This window comes from Neoarius graeffei, chromosome 3 (genome assembly GCF_027579695.1).
Source record: "Neoarius graeffei isolate fNeoGra1 chromosome 3, fNeoGra1.pri, whole genome shotgun sequence".
Taxonomy (NCBI): Eukaryota; Metazoa; Chordata; class Actinopteri; order Siluriformes; family Ariidae; genus Neoarius; species Neoarius graeffei.
The window spans coordinates 76,717,900-76,737,338 of NC_083571.1; the positions used below are offsets into that span (position 1 = coordinate 76,717,900).

Sequence of the window (19,439 nt, forward strand, 5' to 3'; positions counted from 1 at the left end):
AGGTGAAGGCTACAAGAAGATCAGCAAAGCTTTACTTATCAGTCAGAATACTGTAGCAAAAGTGCTACAAAAATTTAAGAAAGATGGAACTGCGACCATCTCACAGAGATGTCCAGGTCATCCACGGAAGTTAACACCTCGACAGGAGCGTCTTCTGATGAGAAGGGTTGAAGAAAATCGGCATGCAAGTTCACTGCAGTTATCTAAAGAAGTAGAAAGCCAAACTGGGGTGACTATTTCCCGTGACACAATACGGTGTACACTGCAGAGGAATGGCAAGCATGGATGCCATCCACGAAAGAAGCCTCTCCTAAAGCCCAGGCACAAAAAAGCCTGCCTAGAGTTTGCCAGGGCCCATGCTGACAAAGATGAAAACTACTGGGACTCTTTACTCTGGAGTGATGAGACCAAGATAAATGTTTTTGGAACTGATGGCTTCAGAACTGTATGGCGTTGCAAAGGTGAGGAATACAAAGAAAAATGCAGGGTGCCTACAGTGAAACATGGTGGTGGCAGCATCCTTATTTGGGGCTGCATGAGTGCTGCTGGTGCCGGGGAGTTGCATTTCACTGATGGCATCATGAATTCACAGATGTATTGCTCTATACTGAAAGAGAAGATGCTACCATCACTCCGTGCCCTTGGTTGTCATGCACTTTTCCAACATGACTAAACACACATCTAAGGCCACTGTTGGATTTCTGAAGAAGAACAGGGTGAACATGATTCAGTGGCCAAGTATGTCTCCTGATCTGAACCCAATCGAACACCTATGGGGAATTCTGAAGAGACAAGTTGAGCATCACTCTCCATCCAGCATCCAGTCACTAAAAGAGGTCATTGTTGAAGAATGGAAAAAGAGTGATGTTGCAAAATGTCGCCAACTTGTTCATTCCATGCCTAGAATACTTGGTGCTGTCATTAAAAATCATGGAGGCCATACAAAGTACAAGATGTAGTAGTTTTTGTTGTGGGATGTACTCATTTTTGCACCACCCAAATTTGAGTAAAACTGAAAAAATGTGTAATCTAAGTTATATTATTAACCTTACTTTCATGTTATTGTCAGCCCTGTGATGACCTGGCGACTTGTCCAGGGTGTACCCCGCCTTTCGCCTGTAGTCAGCTGGGATAGGCTCCAGCTTGCCTGCGACCCTGTAGAACAGGATAAAGCGGCTAGAGATAATGAGATGAGATGAGACTTTCACGTTATAAGTTAAACAGATATTATATTAAACTTTGTCTTGTCAACATTTTGGAAATTGTGTTCATTGAGATATTGTTTAAAATGTTACTTTTCAAAGGGGGTGTACTCATTTACGCTGAGCACTATATAAGGTTCTCGTTTAAGATCCAGTGATTAGTTTAATGCTACAAGTTTGATAAAACAGTCTCTGATATCCCAATATTTTCCTCTGTGCCAAGACTTCTGTTATGAGGTCACCAAATTGTAGATCATACTGGAAGACAAGAACGAAAAATTATTAAATTCAGCTCATGCATATAAACATGATTTTGAAGAACACATTAAAAAGAAAAGGTATAATAATAATAATAATAATAATAATAATAATAATAATAATGTCTCAAATGATCAGTGCAATATTATTTATGCCAATGCAAGAGTCAGTGATTACTAAACAATTTAGACCATAAAGTAAAACAGGCTGAAGACAGTTATAGTCAATCAGCAACAACATTACAGTGTGTATTCCATCTATACTGTAAAAAAAAAATCCAAACCAATATATGGAAGCACACAATTGTATAGAATGTCTCTGTATGCTGTAGCTTCATAAGTTCCCTTCAGTGTAACTAAGAGGCCCAAACTTGTTCCAGCATGACAATGCCCCTTTGCACAAAGCAAGCTCCATGAAGACATGGTGTGTTAATGTTGGAGTGGAAGAACTCAAGCATCCTGCACAGAGCCCTGACTGAGCTCAACCCCATTGAACACCTTTGGGATGAACTGGAAATGGATGAACCTCCTCACCACACCAGTGCCTGATCTCACTAATGCTCTTGTGGCTGAATGAACACAAATCACCACAGCCACGCCCCCAAAATCTAGTGGAAAGCCTTCCCAGAGAGTGGAGCTTATTATAAGAGCAAAGTGGGAATAAATCTGGAATGAGATGCAACAGCACATATGGGAGTGATTGGTCAGCTGTCCACAAACATTTAGCCATATAGATTAATCTTGTATGGAAAATATCTACAGAAATAATACAAGATCCAAACTGTCCTTTAAACAACTGTAAATGTTAAAAATAACTATGCAGGTTTGGGGTGGGTAAGTGGATTAGATATACACTCACTGTCCATTTTATTAGGAACACCTGTACACCTGCTCATTTATACAGTTATCCAATTAGCTAATCGTGCGTCAGCAGTGCAATGCATAAAGTCATGCAGATACAGGTCAGGAGTGTCAGTTAATGCTCACATCAAACATTTGAATGAGGAAAAAATGTCAGTCACTGAGATCACCTTTTCCCTTTTCTGATGTTTAATGTGAACATTAACAGGTTCCATGGTTTTTGGTGCCAGATGGGCTGGTTGGAGTATTTCAGAAACTGCTGATCTCCTGAGATTTTCATGTACAACAGTTGCACTGATAGCGGTCATTAAATAATTATTTAGCCTCAATAAATAAAATGAAAACTTGGAAATTAAATCTAGAAATTGTTTTCACAATTGAAGTAGATTAGCTACATAAACCTCTCAGACACAGGGCTACAACCACATGTACCATGTAGCAAAACAGATGTGTCATACATAAAGTTTTACAAAGAATCTCATCTTTGTGTATGTACAGTGTCTTGCAAAAGTATTCATCCCCCTTGGTGTTTGTCCTCATCTTATCTCATTATCTCTAGCCGCTTTATCCTTCTACAGGGTCGCAGGCAAGCTGGAGCCTATCCCAGCTGACTACGGGCGAAAGGCGGGGTACACCCTGGACAAGTCGCCAGGTCATCACAGGGCTGACACATAGACACAGACAACCATTCACACTCACGGTCAATTTAGAGTCACCAGTTAACCTAACCTGCATGTCTTTGGACTGTGGGGGAAACCGGAGCACCCGGAGGAAACCCACGCGGACGCAGGGAGAACATGCAAACTCCACACAGAAAGGCCCTTGTCGGCCCCGGGGCTCGAACCCAGGACCTTCTTGCTGTGAGGCGACAGTGCTAACCACTACACCACCGTGCCGCCTGGTGTTTGTCCTGTTTTGTTGTATTACAAGCTGGAAATAAAATGGATTTTGGGGAGTTTAGCACCATTTGATTTACATAACATGCCTACCACTTTAAAGGTGCAAATTCTTGTTTTATTGTGACACAAACAATAATTAAGATGAAAAAACAGAAATCTAGAGTGTGCATAGGTATTCACCCCCTTTTGTATGAAACCCCTAAATAAGAGCTGGTCCAACCAATTCATTCATAAGTCACATAATTAGTTGATTAAGATCCACCTGTGTGCAATCAAAGTGTCACATGATCTGTCACATGATGTCTGTATAAATCAACGTGTTCTGGAAAGATCCTGACTCTGCAAACACTACTAAGCAAGCAACATGAAACCCAAGGAGCACTCTAAACAGGTCAGACACAAAGTTGTGAAGAAGTATGGATCAGGGTTGGGTTATAAAAATATCTCAAACTTTGACTATCCCACGGAGCACCATTAAATCCATTATAGCAAAATGGAAAAAATGTGTCACCACTACAAACCTGACAAGAGACAGCTGCCCACCAAAACTCACAGACCGATCAAGGAGGGCATTAATCAGAGATGCAACAAAGACACCAAAGATAACACTGAAGGAGCTGCAAAGATCCACAGCAGAGATGGGAGTATCTGTCCAAAGGACCACTTTAAGACGTACACTCCACAGAGCAGGGCTTGATGAAAGAGTGGCCAGAAAAAAGTCATTGCTTAAGAAAACACATTTGAAGTTTGCCCAACAGCATGTGGCAGACTCCCCAAACACATGGAAAACAATTCTCTGGTCAAATGAGACTAAAATTTATCTGTTTGACCATCATGGGAAATGCCATGTGTGGTGCAAACCCAACACCCAGAGAACACCATTCCTACAGTGAAGGATGGTGGTGGCAACATTGTGCTGTAGGGATATTTTTCATCTGCAGGGACAGGAAAGCTGGTCAGGACAGAAGGAAAGATTGATGGCACTAAATACAGGGCAATTCTGGAGGAAAACCTGTTTGAGTCAGCCAGAGGTTTGAGACTGGGATGAAGGTTCATGTTTCAGCAAGACAATGACCCTAAATATACTGCTAAAGCTACACTGGAGTGGTTTAAAGGGAAACATTTAAATGGCTTGGAATGGCCTAGTCCAAGGGTTTTCAAAGTGTGGGAGAGTCAGCCCCCTCTCGGAGAGCAAATAAACAACCGCGCCCCCCCCCCCCCCCCCCCTTACAATTTTTGTTGTTGCTATACTTAATGTTCCATTCGTATTTTTAAAAAATGGTTGTTGTACACATTATTTTTTTCTTTTTCACATTTTAAACATCTGTGCTTTTTAAAACATCTTGTTTTACACATTTTAAACATCTCATAGCATTGTTAGCTAGCACCTCTTGGCAGACAACACACTGTGGCAGTGGAGCATCTTCAGATCCAGTCCATGAAAATCCAAACTTTACCGTAAATAATCGTGGTCATACTTCCTTCTTTTTCCAGTCCCCCAGGATTTCGCGGGCCTTTTTTGTGATTGTTGCGGCTAAAATGTCTGATGTTGCGGGGGTTTTCCAAAAAAAATTGCGATGAAAGTTGCGGTGTTTTTTAGGTTTTTGTTGTGATTACATTGCGGGAGGAAGTGAAAGTTGCGAGAAATTGTTGCGATTTTCTCTTTTTGTGATTAAAATTGAGTGATATGTTAAATATTAAGTTATTACTGAAAAACTATTGATTAAAAAAACAAAGATACTGAGAAATGGTCCTATAAACAACTTTACCAATATAAAAGATTACTAGGACTACAAAAATGCAGAAAAATAGGCTTTACTTATCCAAATGCACCTGTTGGTTCTAAAGTTAAAGTGCAGAGAACCTCACAGCACAACATGAAGTTACCTTCAAATATAATATAAATGCCTCAGCTTTCATATAAGAAAAAAACTATTAATACTAGTACTGTGTACAGTCAGTCTCTCCTGAAGACTAAATTAAACAATAATTATAAACTAATTAAATAAATGGCTCAGGCTTCATAGAAGAAAGAAAACAATTTGAACAGAATCTCACAGTATGATGCTGAAGCTGCCTAAACAATGGAAAATAAAATACCATTTTGGCAAAAATGTTGGCATCCATTAATTTCTTGTATTAAGTAAAAAAAAAAATTAAGTGCACACAGTCCTTCACTGTAAACATAACACACTTTCAGTGTTGCCAGATACTGCTGACGTTTTGCAGTCCAAAATATGTTCAAAACCCGCCAAAATGCACTTGAAACTTCCCAATCTGGCAACACTGCACGCATGCTGCTTCTCTTGAACACACGGAAGTAAGACGGAAGGTAGTTTGTCGACGTCAATGATTGGTCAAATTTGCGGGAACGTTGCGGTGATTGGATATAATTGCAACACCGCCCTGAATTCACGGGGATTGGTTGAATTTGCGCTGAAGTTGCAAATCGCAACATCCTGGAGGCTCCGTTTTTTTTGCTTGGCCCAGACTTTGTCTCCTCACTCACTGTAGCTTTAGGTACTAAAAATCGATCCATTTTGTCTCTCACGTTGCGCCCCCCCTGAAGAACTCTGGCGCCCCCCAGGGGGGGCGTGCCCCACACTTTGAAAAGCCCTGGCCTAGTCAAAGCCCAGACCTCAATCCAATTGAGAATCTGTGGCATAACTTGAAGATTGCTGTACAACAATGCAACCCATATAACCTGAAGGAGTTGGAGCAGTTTTGCCTTGAGGAATTGACAAAAATCCCAGTGGCTAGATGTGCTAAGCTAATAGAGACATGTTCCCAGGAGACTTGCAGCTGTAATTGCAGCAAAAGGTAGGTCTACAAAGTATTGACTTTGAGGGGGTGAATACCTATGCACACTCCAGATTTCAGGGTTTTTTTTCCATCTTAATTATTGTTTGTGTCACAATAAATCAACAATTTTCATCTTTAAAGTGATAGGCATGTTGTGTAAATCAAATGGTGCTAACCCCCTAAAAATCCATTTTAATTCCAGATTGTAATGTGACAAAGCAGGACAAACACCAAGGGGGATGAATACTTTTACAAGACACTGTATAGCTGTAAGTTCTCACCCATGAGAATTCAGTTGCAATGATAAACCCATAAAGTGAAAATCTGCCATTTGTGTCATTTCAAGAGCAAACTTTAAATATAGCTTCTGTAGTGTTTTAGTGGTTATCCTATAGACTGCAAAATATTATGTTTTCATGTTTGTAGTTGAAAAAGGCTACCATGAAATCTAATCATATGCCTGCATTTGGCGTTTAAAAGGAAGAAGCTCTTTTTTAAGCTATCTTTCTTGGGGGAAAAAAATCATGTGAGACTTCCTTCCATTAAATTCATGGGACCCTCACCATTTTTGCGATTCTTTGCATATGTATTCTAAGCCTCACCAATTGCTCATTATTCACTGGATTGTGTTGAAAGTTTGTATTGAACATCCAAGAAACCCTTAGGATAATTTGCAATGTGTAATCATGTAAATAGTTGTTGCTGAATGTTTTGCAGTAATCAAATTAATAAACATAAATCCTCTTTTATCCAAAAGAAGAATCTTAATAATCTTTAAAAAATAATATCTCCACTAGTTTTCACTTTCTTCCAACCAAATTTTGATACTGCATGGCACTAATATCAGTTCAATCACATGTAGAAGTTGTCTGCTTTATTATTTTTTTTAAGTATGTGTCATGATCATGAACTTAGTGCCTTAGGTACAGTATGTCTTACCCACAGCTTTATTGATAATATTTTTGGTTCTCTTTTGCTTTAGATTAAATTTTGTTAAAGAATAATAGTAGCCACTTGCAATTTATTTATAGGTGGCTTCTACTATTTCAAATGCACACATTAACAGAGATAGTTAACTGTGAAGAAGGTACAATAATCACTTTTTTCAGCAGCAGGTATAGGTATGCAATTAAATTGTTTAGACTTCTGTTGAGAAAGTCCTAGGGTTTTAGTGGCAGTGTTAATGGTACTGTAGACACCCACCAGTAGAGATAATAGAAGAAGGAAAGTACGAAGAAGGACATCTTACACCAAGCTTCTTTCTGACAGAACTTAAGCGTATCATCATTCATGACGCTTGCTGGGTCATAAAGCAGCTCCTTGGTGTCTGTGGGACTGTGAAAGTACCTGCCGAAAATGGGGAAGAACACAGCATGAGTAGTCACCAACATTACATCATTTCCCTCTTGTTATAGGCTCTTGCTGGGTAATACTCCAATCACAACTTTTAGAGAGTAGAGTTTCCTCAATGCACTCAGTATGAGCTTGTAGATGTACAAATTGTAATCAGGGTTTGAACCATATTGAATCTCCTGGTGGTTCCCAGCTGGAGTCATTGTCAGAGCAAAGTGAATGTGACATAACAACTGTGTCTTACAATTTATGTGTTCTATAGCACAGTGATTTTGAAAAAAAAATGTGTGTTTATATGGGGTACTATAACATTTTGAAAATGTTTGACAATCACGTTCATGCATTTATCACATACAGGTTGGAACGGGTTTTCACTGTTAGACAACCATCAAAACCAGATGATTTGGGGGTCATCATCATCATTAACTGCCATCTCTGTCTGCGGCAGAATGCGCACTAGCTTGAGATAGTTGCTTCCATAGATCTCGATCTTTGGCAAGAGCGTTCAGGGAATTTATATCAAGACCTGTCCATGTTGTGATGTTATCTCTCCATCTCTTAGGTAGCTGACCCCTGTTTCTCTTTCCATTAATCATGCCTTCCAAACAGATCTTGCTGACACCACAATCCATTTGTTTTATGTGGCTAAACAGTTTGAATATTTTACTTTTGATGACAGAGGTGATTGGTGGCAATTGGGTTATTTGTCTAAGATCTTCAATTTTGACATGGTCTGAGAGTTTGGTGTTAGTCATACAGTGGTGCTTGAAAGTTTGTGAACCCTTTAGAATTTTCTATGTTTCTGCATAAATATGACCAAAAACAACATCAGATTTTCACACAAGTCCTAAAAGTAGATAAAGAGAATCCAGTTAAAAAAATGAGACAAAAATATTATACTTGGTCATTTATTTATTGAGGAAAATGATCCAATATTACATATCTGTGAGTGGCAAAAGTATGTGAACCTTTGCTTTCAGTATCTGGTGTGACCCCCTTGTGCAGCAATAACCGCAACTAAACGTTTCCGGTAACTGTTGATCAGTCCTGCACACCGGCTTGGAGGAATTTTAGCCCATTCCTCCGTACAGAACAGCTTCAACTCTGGGATGTTGGTGGGTTTCCTCACATGAACTGCTCGCTTCAGGTCCTTCCACAACATTTCGATTAGATTAAGGTCAGGACTTTGACTTGGCCATTCCAAAACAATAACTTTATTCTTCTTTAACCATTCTTTGGTAGAATGACTTGTGTGCATAGGGTCATTGTCTTGCTCCATGACCCACCTTCTCTTGAGATTCAGTTCATGGACAGATGTCCTGACATTTTCCTTTAGAATTTGCTGGTATAATTCAGAATTCATTGTTCCATCAATTATGGCAAGTCATCCTGGCCCAGATGCAGAAAAACAGGCCCAAATCATGATACTACCAACACCATGTTTCACGGATGGGATAAGGTTTTTATGCTGGAATGCAGTGTTTTCCTTTCTCCAAACATAATGCTTCTCATTTAAACCAAAAAGTTCTATTTTGGTCTCATCCGTCCACTAAACATTTTTCCAATAGCCTTCTGGCTTGTTCACGTAATCTTTAGCAAACTGCAGACAAGCAGCAATGTTCTCTTTGGAGAGCAGTGGCTTTCTCCTTGCAACCCTGCCATGCACACCATTGTTGTTCAGTGTTCTCCTGATGGTGGACTCATGAACATTAACATTAGCCAATGTGAGAGAGGCCTTCAGTTGCTTAGAAGTTACCCTGGGGTTCTTTGTGACCTCGCCGACTATCACACGCCTTGCTCTTGGAGTGATCTTTGTTGGCCGACCACTCCTGGGGAGGGGAACAATGGTCTTGAATTTCTTCCATTTGTACACAATCTGTCTGACTGTGGATTGGTTGGGTCCAAACTCTTTAGAGATGGTTTTGTAAACTTTTCCAACCTCATGAGCATCAACAATGCTTTTTTGGAGGTCCTCAGAAATCTCCTTTGTTCGTGCCATGATACACTTCCACAAACATGTGTTGTGAAGATCAGACTTTGATAGATCCCTGTTCTTCAAATAAAACAGGGTGCCCACTCACACCTGATTGTCATCCAATCGATTGAAAACACCTGACTCTCATTTCACCTTCAAATTAACTGCTAATCCTAGAGGTTCACATACTTTTGCCACTCACAGATGTATAATATTGGATCATTTTCCTCAATAAATAAATGACCAAGTATAATATTTTTGTCTCATTTGTTTAACTGGGTTCTCTTTATCAACTTTCAGGACTTGTGTGAAAATCTGATGTTGTTTTAGGTCATATTTATGCAGAAATCTAGAAAATTCTAAAGGGTTCACAAACTTTCAAGCACCACTGTAGGTGCATTACACGATTTTGAAAGGCTTCCAGTTTCTGTAGTGCAGCAGAAGTCCAGTTGACACATTCTAGTCCATATAAAACTACAGAAAGAACATAGGTGTTGTAGATGTTTGATTTTATGTGGTATGGGATCCGTTTTGAAGTTAGTGCAATTTTGTTCTTATCAAAAGTAGCCCAACCAAGTCCGATTCTATGGTTCACAGCTATCATTCCGTCGCTTTTTGAAGAGAGTTTGTGTCCAAGGCAGATGAATTCAGAAACTTGCTTTATTGGTTTGCCGTATATTGTAACGTTGAGGTCTGGATTAGATTTGTCTGTTGTCATGCAGTCTGTTTCTGATATGTTGATAGAAAGTACAGCTTCTGCACCATGTTTAGCAAGAGAGTTAACAAAAGATTGTAAGTCCTGACAGGATTCATTTATTCCAGAAATATCATCAGTGTAGCTGAGATTGGAGAGGAGGTGACCGCCAATTGAGAATCCAGATTGACATTCATCTTCAGTTTTAGAGAGTATGGCAGCAATTACAATGCAAAAGAATATAGCTGAGAGTACATCTCCTTGTTTCACTCTTTTAAAGATATTGACAGATCTGGAGGTGTCAACATCAGTCTTGACGAATTTTGAATTATCGTAGGTGCGTTTTAGTAGGTTTATGTATCTCTTGTTGATTCTGGTACTTTCAAGAATTTTCCATAGACAGGGAAGCTTCACACTATTGAACACTTTGGAGAAGTCTATGAAGCATATATATATATATATATGGGTGGCATGGTGGTGTAGTGGTTAGCGCTGTCGCCTCACAGCAAGAAGGTCCTGGGTTCGAGCCCCGGGGCCGGCGAGGGCCTTTCTGTGTGGAGTTTGCATGTTCTCCCCGTGTCCGCATGGGTTTCCTCCGGGTGCTCCGGTTTCCCCCACAGTCCAAAGACATGCAGGTTAGGTTAACTGGTGACTCTAAATTGACCGTAGGTGTGAATGGTTGTCTGTGTCTATGTGTCAGCCCTGTGATGACCTGGCGACTTGTCCAGGGTGTACCCCGCCTTTCGCCCGTAGTCAGCTGGGATGGGCTCCAGCTTGCCTGCAACCCTGTAGAAGGATAAAGCGGCTAGAGATAATAAGATGAGATATACAGTTGGAGGAAAATGTTTGTACACCCTTTGGAATTTTTTACATTTCTGTCTAAATTGGTCATAAAACATCGCCTGAACTCTCCAGCAATCTTAAGAATGAACAAACAGTGTCTGCTTGAACTAAAACCACTCAAACAATTACATGTTATCATATTTTTATTGGCCATAAGATGGAAATATTGACAGGATAGGGAGGCATAAGTAAGTACACCCTTAGCTAAGGCTCATCCAAGAGCTAATTAGACTAATTATTTGATTAAACAATTTGACTCAGGTGTGAGCCAACCTGATGTCCAATCACTGAGGTGTGTCGTAAGCTACCCACCCCACTGGAAAACCAGTTAAAAGGTGTGTTTTGATGAGAGGCATGTTCTGTGCATCATGCCTTGCTCAAAGGAGCTGTCTGAAGACTTAAGACACAAAATAATTGATTTGTATAAAGCTAAAAAGGGTTACAAAACCATCTCTAAGACCCTTGGTGTTCATGTGTCTACAATTAGAAAAATTGTGTATAAATGGAGACAATTTGGAATGGTTGTTACTCTGCCAAGGAGTGGCCGCCCTGCGAAGATCACTCCAAAGGCACTGCGAGTGATCATCAATGAGGTAAAAAAGAATCCAAGAGTGTCCGCTGAAGACTTGAGGAAATCACTGAAACATGCAGACATCTCTGTGGACACATCTACTATAAGAAAGACACTGAACAAGAATGGGATTCATGGGAGAAGGCCACGGAGGAAGCCATTGCTGTCCAGAAAGAACATTTCTGCTCGTTTGGAGTTCGCGAAAAAGCATTAGGATGCTCCTCAGCGCCCCTGGAAAAACATATTGTGGTCTGATGAAACCAAAGTTGAATTGTTTGGGGGGAACACACCACATCATGTGTGGAGGAAAGTCGGTACAGCACACCATCAGCAAAACCTCATCCCCACCGTCAAGTATGGCGGCAGTAGCATCATGGTGTGGGGGTGCTTTGCTGCCTCTGGGCCTGGACAACTGGCTATAATCAATGGGAAAATGAATTCTCAAGTATATCAAGATATTTTGCAGAAAAACCTGAGGCAATCTGTCAAAAAGTTGAAACTCAAGAGAGGATGGGTCCTGCAACAGGACAATGACCCTAAACACAGAAGCAGGTCGACATTAGAATGGTTTCAGAAGAACAAAATTCACATTCTGGAATGGCCCAGTCAAAGCCCTGACCTCAATCCAATCGAGATGTTGTGGCATGACCTCAAGAAAGCCATCCATTCCAGGCATCCCAGGACTCTTGCTGAATTGCAACAGTTTTGCAAAGAGGAATGGTGCAAGATTTCAACTGATCGTTGTGCCCGTCTAGTCTGCAACTACAGGAAACGTCTGGTTGAAGTTATTAAGTTATTGCAGCCAGAGGAGGGTCAACCAGCTACTAAATCAAAGGGTGTACTTACTTATGCCTCCCTATCCTGTGAATAATTCCATCTTATGATCAATAAAAATATGATAAAACGCAAATGTTTGGGTGGTTTTAGTTCAAGCAGACACTGTTTGTTCATTCTTAAGATTGCTGGAGAGTTCAGGCGATGTTTTATGACCAATTTAGGCAGAAATGTAAAAAATTCCAAAGGGTGTACAAACATTTTCCTCCGACTGTATATACACAACCCCGATTCCAAAAAACTTGGGACAAAGTACAAATTGTAAATAAAAACAGAATGCAGTGATGTGGAAGTTTCAAAATTCCATATTTTATTCAGAATAGAACATAGATGACATATCAAATGTTTAAACTGAGAAAATGTATCATTTAAAGAGAAAAATTGGGTGATTTTAAATTTCATGACAACAACACATCTCAAAAAAGTTGGGACAAGGCCATGTTTACCACTGTGAGACATCCCCTTTTCTCTTTACAACAGTCTCTAAACGTCTGGGGACTGAGGAGACAAGTTGCTCAAGTTTAGGGATAGGAATGTTAACCCATTCTTGTCTAATGTAGGATTCTAGTTGCTCAACTGTCTTAGGTCTTTTTTGTCATATCTTCCGTTTTATGATGCGCCAAATGTTTTCTATGGGTGAAAGATCTGGACTGCAGGCTGGCCAGTTCAGTACCCGGACCCTTCTTCTACGCAGCCATGATGCTGTAATTGATGCAGTATGTGGTTTGGCATTGTCATGTTGGAAAATGCAAGGTCTTCCCTGAAAGAGACGTCGTCTGGATGGGAGCATATGTTGCTCTAGAACCTGGATATACCTTTCAGCATTGATGGTGTCTTTCCAGATGTGTAAGCTGCCCATGCCACACGCACTAATGCAATCCCATACCATCAGAGATGCAGGCTTCTGAACTGAGCGCTGATAACTTGGGTCGTCCTTCTCCTCTTTAGTCCGAATGACACGGCGTCCCTGATTTCCATAAAGAACTTCAAATTTTGATTCGTCTGACCACAGAACAGTTTTCCACTTTGCCACAGTCCATTTTAAATGAGCCTTGGCCCAGAGAAGACGTCTGCGCTTCTGGATCATGTTTAGATACGGCTTCTTCTTTGAACTATAGAGTTTTAGCTGGCAACGGCGGATGGCACGGTGAATTGTGTTCACAGATAATGTTCTCTGGAAATATTCCTGAGCCCATTTTGTGATTTCCAATCCAGAAGCATGCCTGTATGTGATGCAGTGCCGTCTAAGGGCCCGAAGATCACGGGCACCCAGTATGGTTTTCCGGCCTTGACCCTTACGCACAGAGATTCTTCCAGATTCTCTGAATCTTTTGATGATATTATGCACTGTAGATGATGATATGTTCAAACTCTTTGCAATTTTACACTGTCGAACTCCTTTCTGATATTGCTCCACTATTTGTCGGCGCAGAATTAGGGGGATTGGTGATCCTCTTCCCATCTTTACTTCTGAGAGCCGCTGCCACTCCAAGATGCTCTTTTTATATCCAGTCATGTTAATGACCTATTGCCAATTGACCTAATGAGTTGCAATTTGGTCCTCCAGCTGTTCCTTTTTTGTACCTTTAACTTTTCCAGCCTCTTATTGCCCCTGTCCCAACTTTTTTGAGATGTGTTGCTGTCATGAAATTTCAAATGAGCCAATATTTGGCATGAAATTTCAAAATGTCTCACTTTTGACATTTGATATGTTGTCTATGTTGTAATGTGAATACAATATCAGTTTTTGAGATTTGTAAATTATTGCATTCCGTTTTTATTTACAATTTGTACTTTGTCTCAACTTTTTTGGAATCGGGGTTGTGTGTATATATATATATATATATATTACTGGCTTGTTGAATTCTATGGATTTCTCGATTATTTGTTCAAGAGCAAAGATCTGTTCTTTGGTTCCTCTGCCAGGTTGGTAAGTAGCTTGAGTAGGGGGAAGGATACCGTACATACACGTCATTTTTTAAATTCTTGTTGCAATGATAGTAATAAATACTTTGTATATATGGCTTAACAAGCTTACTGGACAATAGTTACCGCATTCAAGATGACTGTTCTTTTGTAAAGGACAACTATGAGAGCTTCATTAAATGCTTGTGGTACCTTTCCTGTGGTTAATATTTGGTTGAAGAGGTATAAGATAGCTTTCATTAGTGGTTTGCCACCAACTTTCAAGTGTTCAGAGTAGATTTTATCAAGACCAGGGCTTTTTCCGTCTTTCATAGCATTTATGGCAGCTTCAACTTCATTTTTCAAGATTGCAGGAATTTCATCTTCTGAAAAGTCATCAACTGAAAAAGCATTGGAGTAATCTGCATAAAGTTCTTCATAGAAATTTGCCCATCTTTCAAGTATTTCATCTTTACTGGTTAGAAGGTTGCCATTTTGGTCCTTGATTCCCCAGCTGATATTTTTAGGTTTTGTTTTGAGCTTTTTGAGGGCAGCATGGTATTGTTTGTGAGGTGGAAAAGAACTTAGTTTTTCAATGACATCCTGAATTTGTTTGATCTTGTCTTTTTTGATTAGCTTTTTTGATTCTGCTTTTGCAATTTTATATTGAGCAGATTTTGGTCCTTTTTCTTTCCTTATCTTGTGTTCGCTTCTGATCACTTGTTTTGTTTCATCAGACATCCATATAGACTGGTGTTGGTTGATTTTGGGTAGGATTTTTGATGCAGATTCTTCCCTTGGAGATAGTTTCAAAGAGTATTTCTGTGTCTGTGATGTTTTCCCGGCAGGAAAAATGATTTTGGAGTTCAAGTTGGAATTGTTGTGAGATGTCAGGGTTCTTTAATTGTTTTCGATCATATTTTGGTTTAGTATTTTGTTTCTTTGGCCAGGAAAAGCTTATTCTGATTTTTGTTCTAACCATGCGGTGATCTGAAATGTCTGGAACGTTCAGTGTAGTGCTCTTGAGAAGTTGCTAGTGAACTGATGATTTTCTTGTTAATATAAAGTCGATCTGGTTTTGTGTATTTCCATCAGGTGAGGTCCAAGTATGTAGGCTTTTCTTTTGAAACATAGTGTTTGTTACAACAAGGTGATTTCTGGTGCAGAAGTTTGCAAGTAGTTCACTGCGTGAATTTGCATTGCTAATAGTATGTTTGCCTATTGCAAATGGATATGTGTTATGTAAGTTGCCAAGTTTACTGTTGCAGTCACCCATTATGAAAAGGTGATCTCCAAAGGGAATATCATCAACTATGGCGTGAATGCTGTCATAAAGTTCAAGAACTTCTTCCTCAGAGTGTGCTAAGGTAGGAAAGTAGCATTGTATGAAGACAAGTTTTGAGAACTTGCCTTTTAGGCTTAGAACCACTAGTCTACCAGAAATTGATTCATAGCTTTCAATAAGTGGTAAGCATGTTTTGTTAACAAGAAAGCCAACACCATTTGATCTGGAAGTTTCATTGCTTGAAAAGAAGAGTTTGTGGCCAGTATCCTCATCTCATTCATCTCATTATCTCTAGCCGCTTTATCCTTCTACAGGGTCGCAGGCAAGCTGGAGCCTATCCCAGCTGACTACGGGCGAAAGGCGGGGTACACCCTGGACAAGTCGCCAGGTCATCACAGGGCTGACACATAGACACAGACAACCATTCACACTCACATTCACACCTACGGTCAATTTAGAGTCACCAGTTAACCTAACCTGCATGTCTTTGGACTGTGGGGGGAAACCGGAGCACCCGGAGGAAACCCATGCGGACACGGGGAGAACATGCAAACTCCACACAGAAAGGCCCTCGCCGGCCCCGGGGCTCGAACCCAGGACCTTCTTGCTGTGAGGCGACAGCGCTAACCACTACACCACCGTGCCGCCCCAGTATCCTCATGTATCTCAATTTTTGATTCTTTCACTTTTGTTTCCGAGAAACCAATGATATCCCAGTTCACTTCCTTGACTTCATGAAGCAAATTTTCTAGAGAATGTGAGTTAAGATAATTTATTGTTCTTGGGTTATATGTGCAGATGTTGAATATCCTTTTATGTTTTGTTTTTCCTCTGATCACATGTCGCGTTTCAGTCCGAGGCTGCTGAAGTGAACCCCTGGTCGCAACTGTCACACTAGTCCAGGGCTGCTGATGTGCCCTCCTGGTCGCTTGCCAAGGGTCCAGACGTGGCCCCCTTTGATCTGAGTCTATATTATTGGACATATTTCATGTTAGTTTCATCAGCCATACTCTTCCATAATAGGGCATGTTGGAAGAGGGCATCAGTTTTGGAGTTTTCCTTCTCCTAGATTGATTTCTTTTACTGCAGCTAAGGAGCTCAGTCTACCACAACTATGCAAGGCATGGTCGTTAATCCATGAGGCTTACCACAAGCCCACATACCCATAGGTTTGGAGGTATAATGATGCTAATTTTTCATTATGCTAAGATGTGCCATAGAACAGACCTATATTTTACAGGATATACCTTATAGAATTAATACAAACTGCTGGACTAGTCATAGCTAGTATTATCTATTATAAGATGAAAGGGATACTCTTTATTTGCCCTATTGCATATAAAGTTTATTATATTTTTAAAGTGCAGGGTGGACATTGTAATGGATAACTCATTCAAATTTACATGGCTGACAGTAATTATTGATATTTTCATTGCATATGCTGTTTCATGTTCATGAAAAACTGGTTTTATTTCTTGTGTGAATGTATGTACAGTAGCAACTGTTAGTTCAGGCATGTAAAATATATACAACCCCAACTCCAAAAAAGTTGGAATCCCTACTGCTCATGGCTGTAACGCTCAACTTGTATGTACATGAACAATGCCAGTTTTTCTTTTAAAGAAAAATTACAGCTTTAGGCCCATTAACATAACATTGCATTATTTACCTTGTTGCTATGGCCATAATCAGCTCATCATTTGCCTGTTTAGCCCCGTCTAGTTTATGCCAATTATTGCCTAGCCATTTGTTTTTCTTCCTGATTGCTTTTAAGAAAATCATAAACCTGTATTTTTATGTCAGTGTAGCAAGTGTTCTAGGTGGGTGGAGCACAGAAGCACGGCAGGTCAGTACTGAGTTCTCAATAACTCTTTTATTGTCAGCTTTTCAGCTTCGACACGTTTACTCATACACACGCCACACATGTTCTGGTCGGGAGAGCTCTCTTCCTCTGCTCTCTCTCTCTCCTTATATAGGGCGTGGTAGCTGAGAAGACACACAAACAGGTTAATTCACCTCAGGTGTACTGATTCTGCCACTTACCTTCCCTGACTCCGCCCTCCGGTCATAGACTGACGCTTGACCATGCCCCCACTGCCACATACCCCCACCGCCCGACTCAGGCCGGGCAGCCGTCCGGCCTGCAGCCGACTCCCCCCCTTGATGGGAGAGGAAGTCCACCACGACCATCTGCGCCCCCGGCCTGTGGACCACCTTGAAGTTAAAGGGTTGGAGTGCCAGATACCAACGGGTGATCCGCGTGTTGGCATCCTTCATGTCGTGGAGCCACTGGAGGGGCGCATGGTCCGAACAGAGGGTGAAAGGGCATCCCAGCAGGTAGTAACGGAGGGCGAGGACTGCCCACTTGATGGCCAGGCACTCCTTCTCTATGGTGCTGTAGCGCCCCTCACACACTGACAGCTTACAACTTATGTACAGCACTGGGCGATCCTCCCCCTCCACCTCCTGGGACAAAACAGCCCCCAGCCCTCTGTCCGACGCGTCCGTCTGCAATATAAAAGGGAGAGAAAAGTCAGGGGAGTGTAACAGTGGCCCCCCACACAGTGCAGCCTTTACCTCAGAAAAAGCCCGCTGGCATTGCTCCGTCCACTGGACCAGATCTGGTGCCCCCTTTATAGTGAGATCAGTCAGCGGGCTGGTGACGTCCGAATAATTAGGTATAAACTTACGATAATAGCCAGCCAGCCCCAGGAACTGTCTCACCCCCTTTTTGGTCTTGGGCCTCGGGCAGGCCGCAATCGCTGCCGTCTTGTTAATTTGGGGACGCACCTGGCCGTTGCCCAAGTGGAAGCCCAGATACCGTACTTCCACCCGCCCAATCGCACACTTCTTCGGGTTGGCAGTGAGACCCGCCCGCCTCAGCAACCTAAGGACGGCCCTCAGGTGTTGTAGGTGCCGCGGCCAGTCATTACTATAAATAATGATGTCGTCAAGGTACGCGGCCGCATAGGTGGTGTGGGGGTGGAGGACCCTATCCATCAGCCGCTGAAACGTAGCAGGCGCCCCAAACAGCCCAAAAGGAAGTGTGGCAAACTGGTGTAAGCCGAACGGTGTGGAAAAGGCCGTTTTTTCTCGGGATAATGGAGTCAAGGGGATCTGCCAATAACCCTTTGTCAAATCCAGTGTTGAATAAAAGCGAGCTGTGCCTAGTCGATCGAGCAACTCATCAATACGAGGCATTGGGTACGCATCGAATTTAGACACCGCATTGACTTTTCTATAGTCTACACAGAACCGGACCAACCTGTCAGCCTTGGGTACCAAGACCACCGGGCTGCTCCAGTCGCTGTGGGACTCCTCGACGATGCCCATTTCGAGCATGGCCTCGAGTTCTTCCCAAACCACTTTTTTCTTGTGTTCGGGTAGCCTGTAAGGGCGGCTACGCACTACCACCCCCGGGGGCGTCTCAATGTGGTGCTCTATGAGGTTGGTGCAGCCGGGCAGGGGCGAGAACATGTCCGAAAATTCGGTCTGCAACTGGGCAACCTCCGTGAGTTGGGTCGGGGAGAGGTGGTCTCCACAGGGGACTGGAGAGCTATGCGATGCCAATGCTCCCTTTTGAACCTCCGGCCCCAGCTCCGCCTTCTCCGGAACCACCGACACCAACACCACAGAGACCTCCTCGTTCCAGAGTTTGAGCAGATTGAGGTGGTAAATCTGTAGTGCCCCACCCCTGTCCGTTTGCCTCACCTCGTAGTCGACGTCCCCGACTCGCCGTGTGACCTCAAAGGGTCCTTGCCACTTGGCGACCAATTTGGAGCTCGATGTGGGCAACAGTACGAGTACTTTATCTCCTGGTGTGAACTCCCTAAGGCGCGTACCCTTGTCGTACAGGCGGGTTTGCCGCAAATTCTCCTGGGTTAGGTGTGTGAGTGTGTGGAGTTTTGTGCGCAGGTCCATAACGTATTGAATTTCATTTTTACTTGGTGAAGGTCCC

The 19,439-nt window shown here is 41.8% G+C and overlaps 1 protein-coding gene across 1 annotated transcript in view; it reads right to left on the bottom strand.

Annotated features, from left to right (window-relative positions):
* Positions 1-1,325: 1,325 nt before the first annotated feature.
* cnih3 (cornichon family AMPA receptor auxiliary protein 3) overlaps positions 1,326-19,439 on the bottom strand; it is a 163,961-nt gene continuing 145,847 nt past the window's right edge. Inside the window, exons 5-6 of the mRNA XM_060916029.1 lie at positions 7,225-7,368; positions 1,326-1,460 (exon numbers count right to left, since the gene is read on the bottom strand). Of these exons, the coding sequence (XP_060772012.1) occupies positions 1,433-1,460; positions 7,225-7,368 (172 nt within the window). The 3' untranslated portion in view covers positions 1,326-1,432. The remainder of the gene's footprint in view (positions 1,461-7,224; positions 7,369-19,439) is intronic.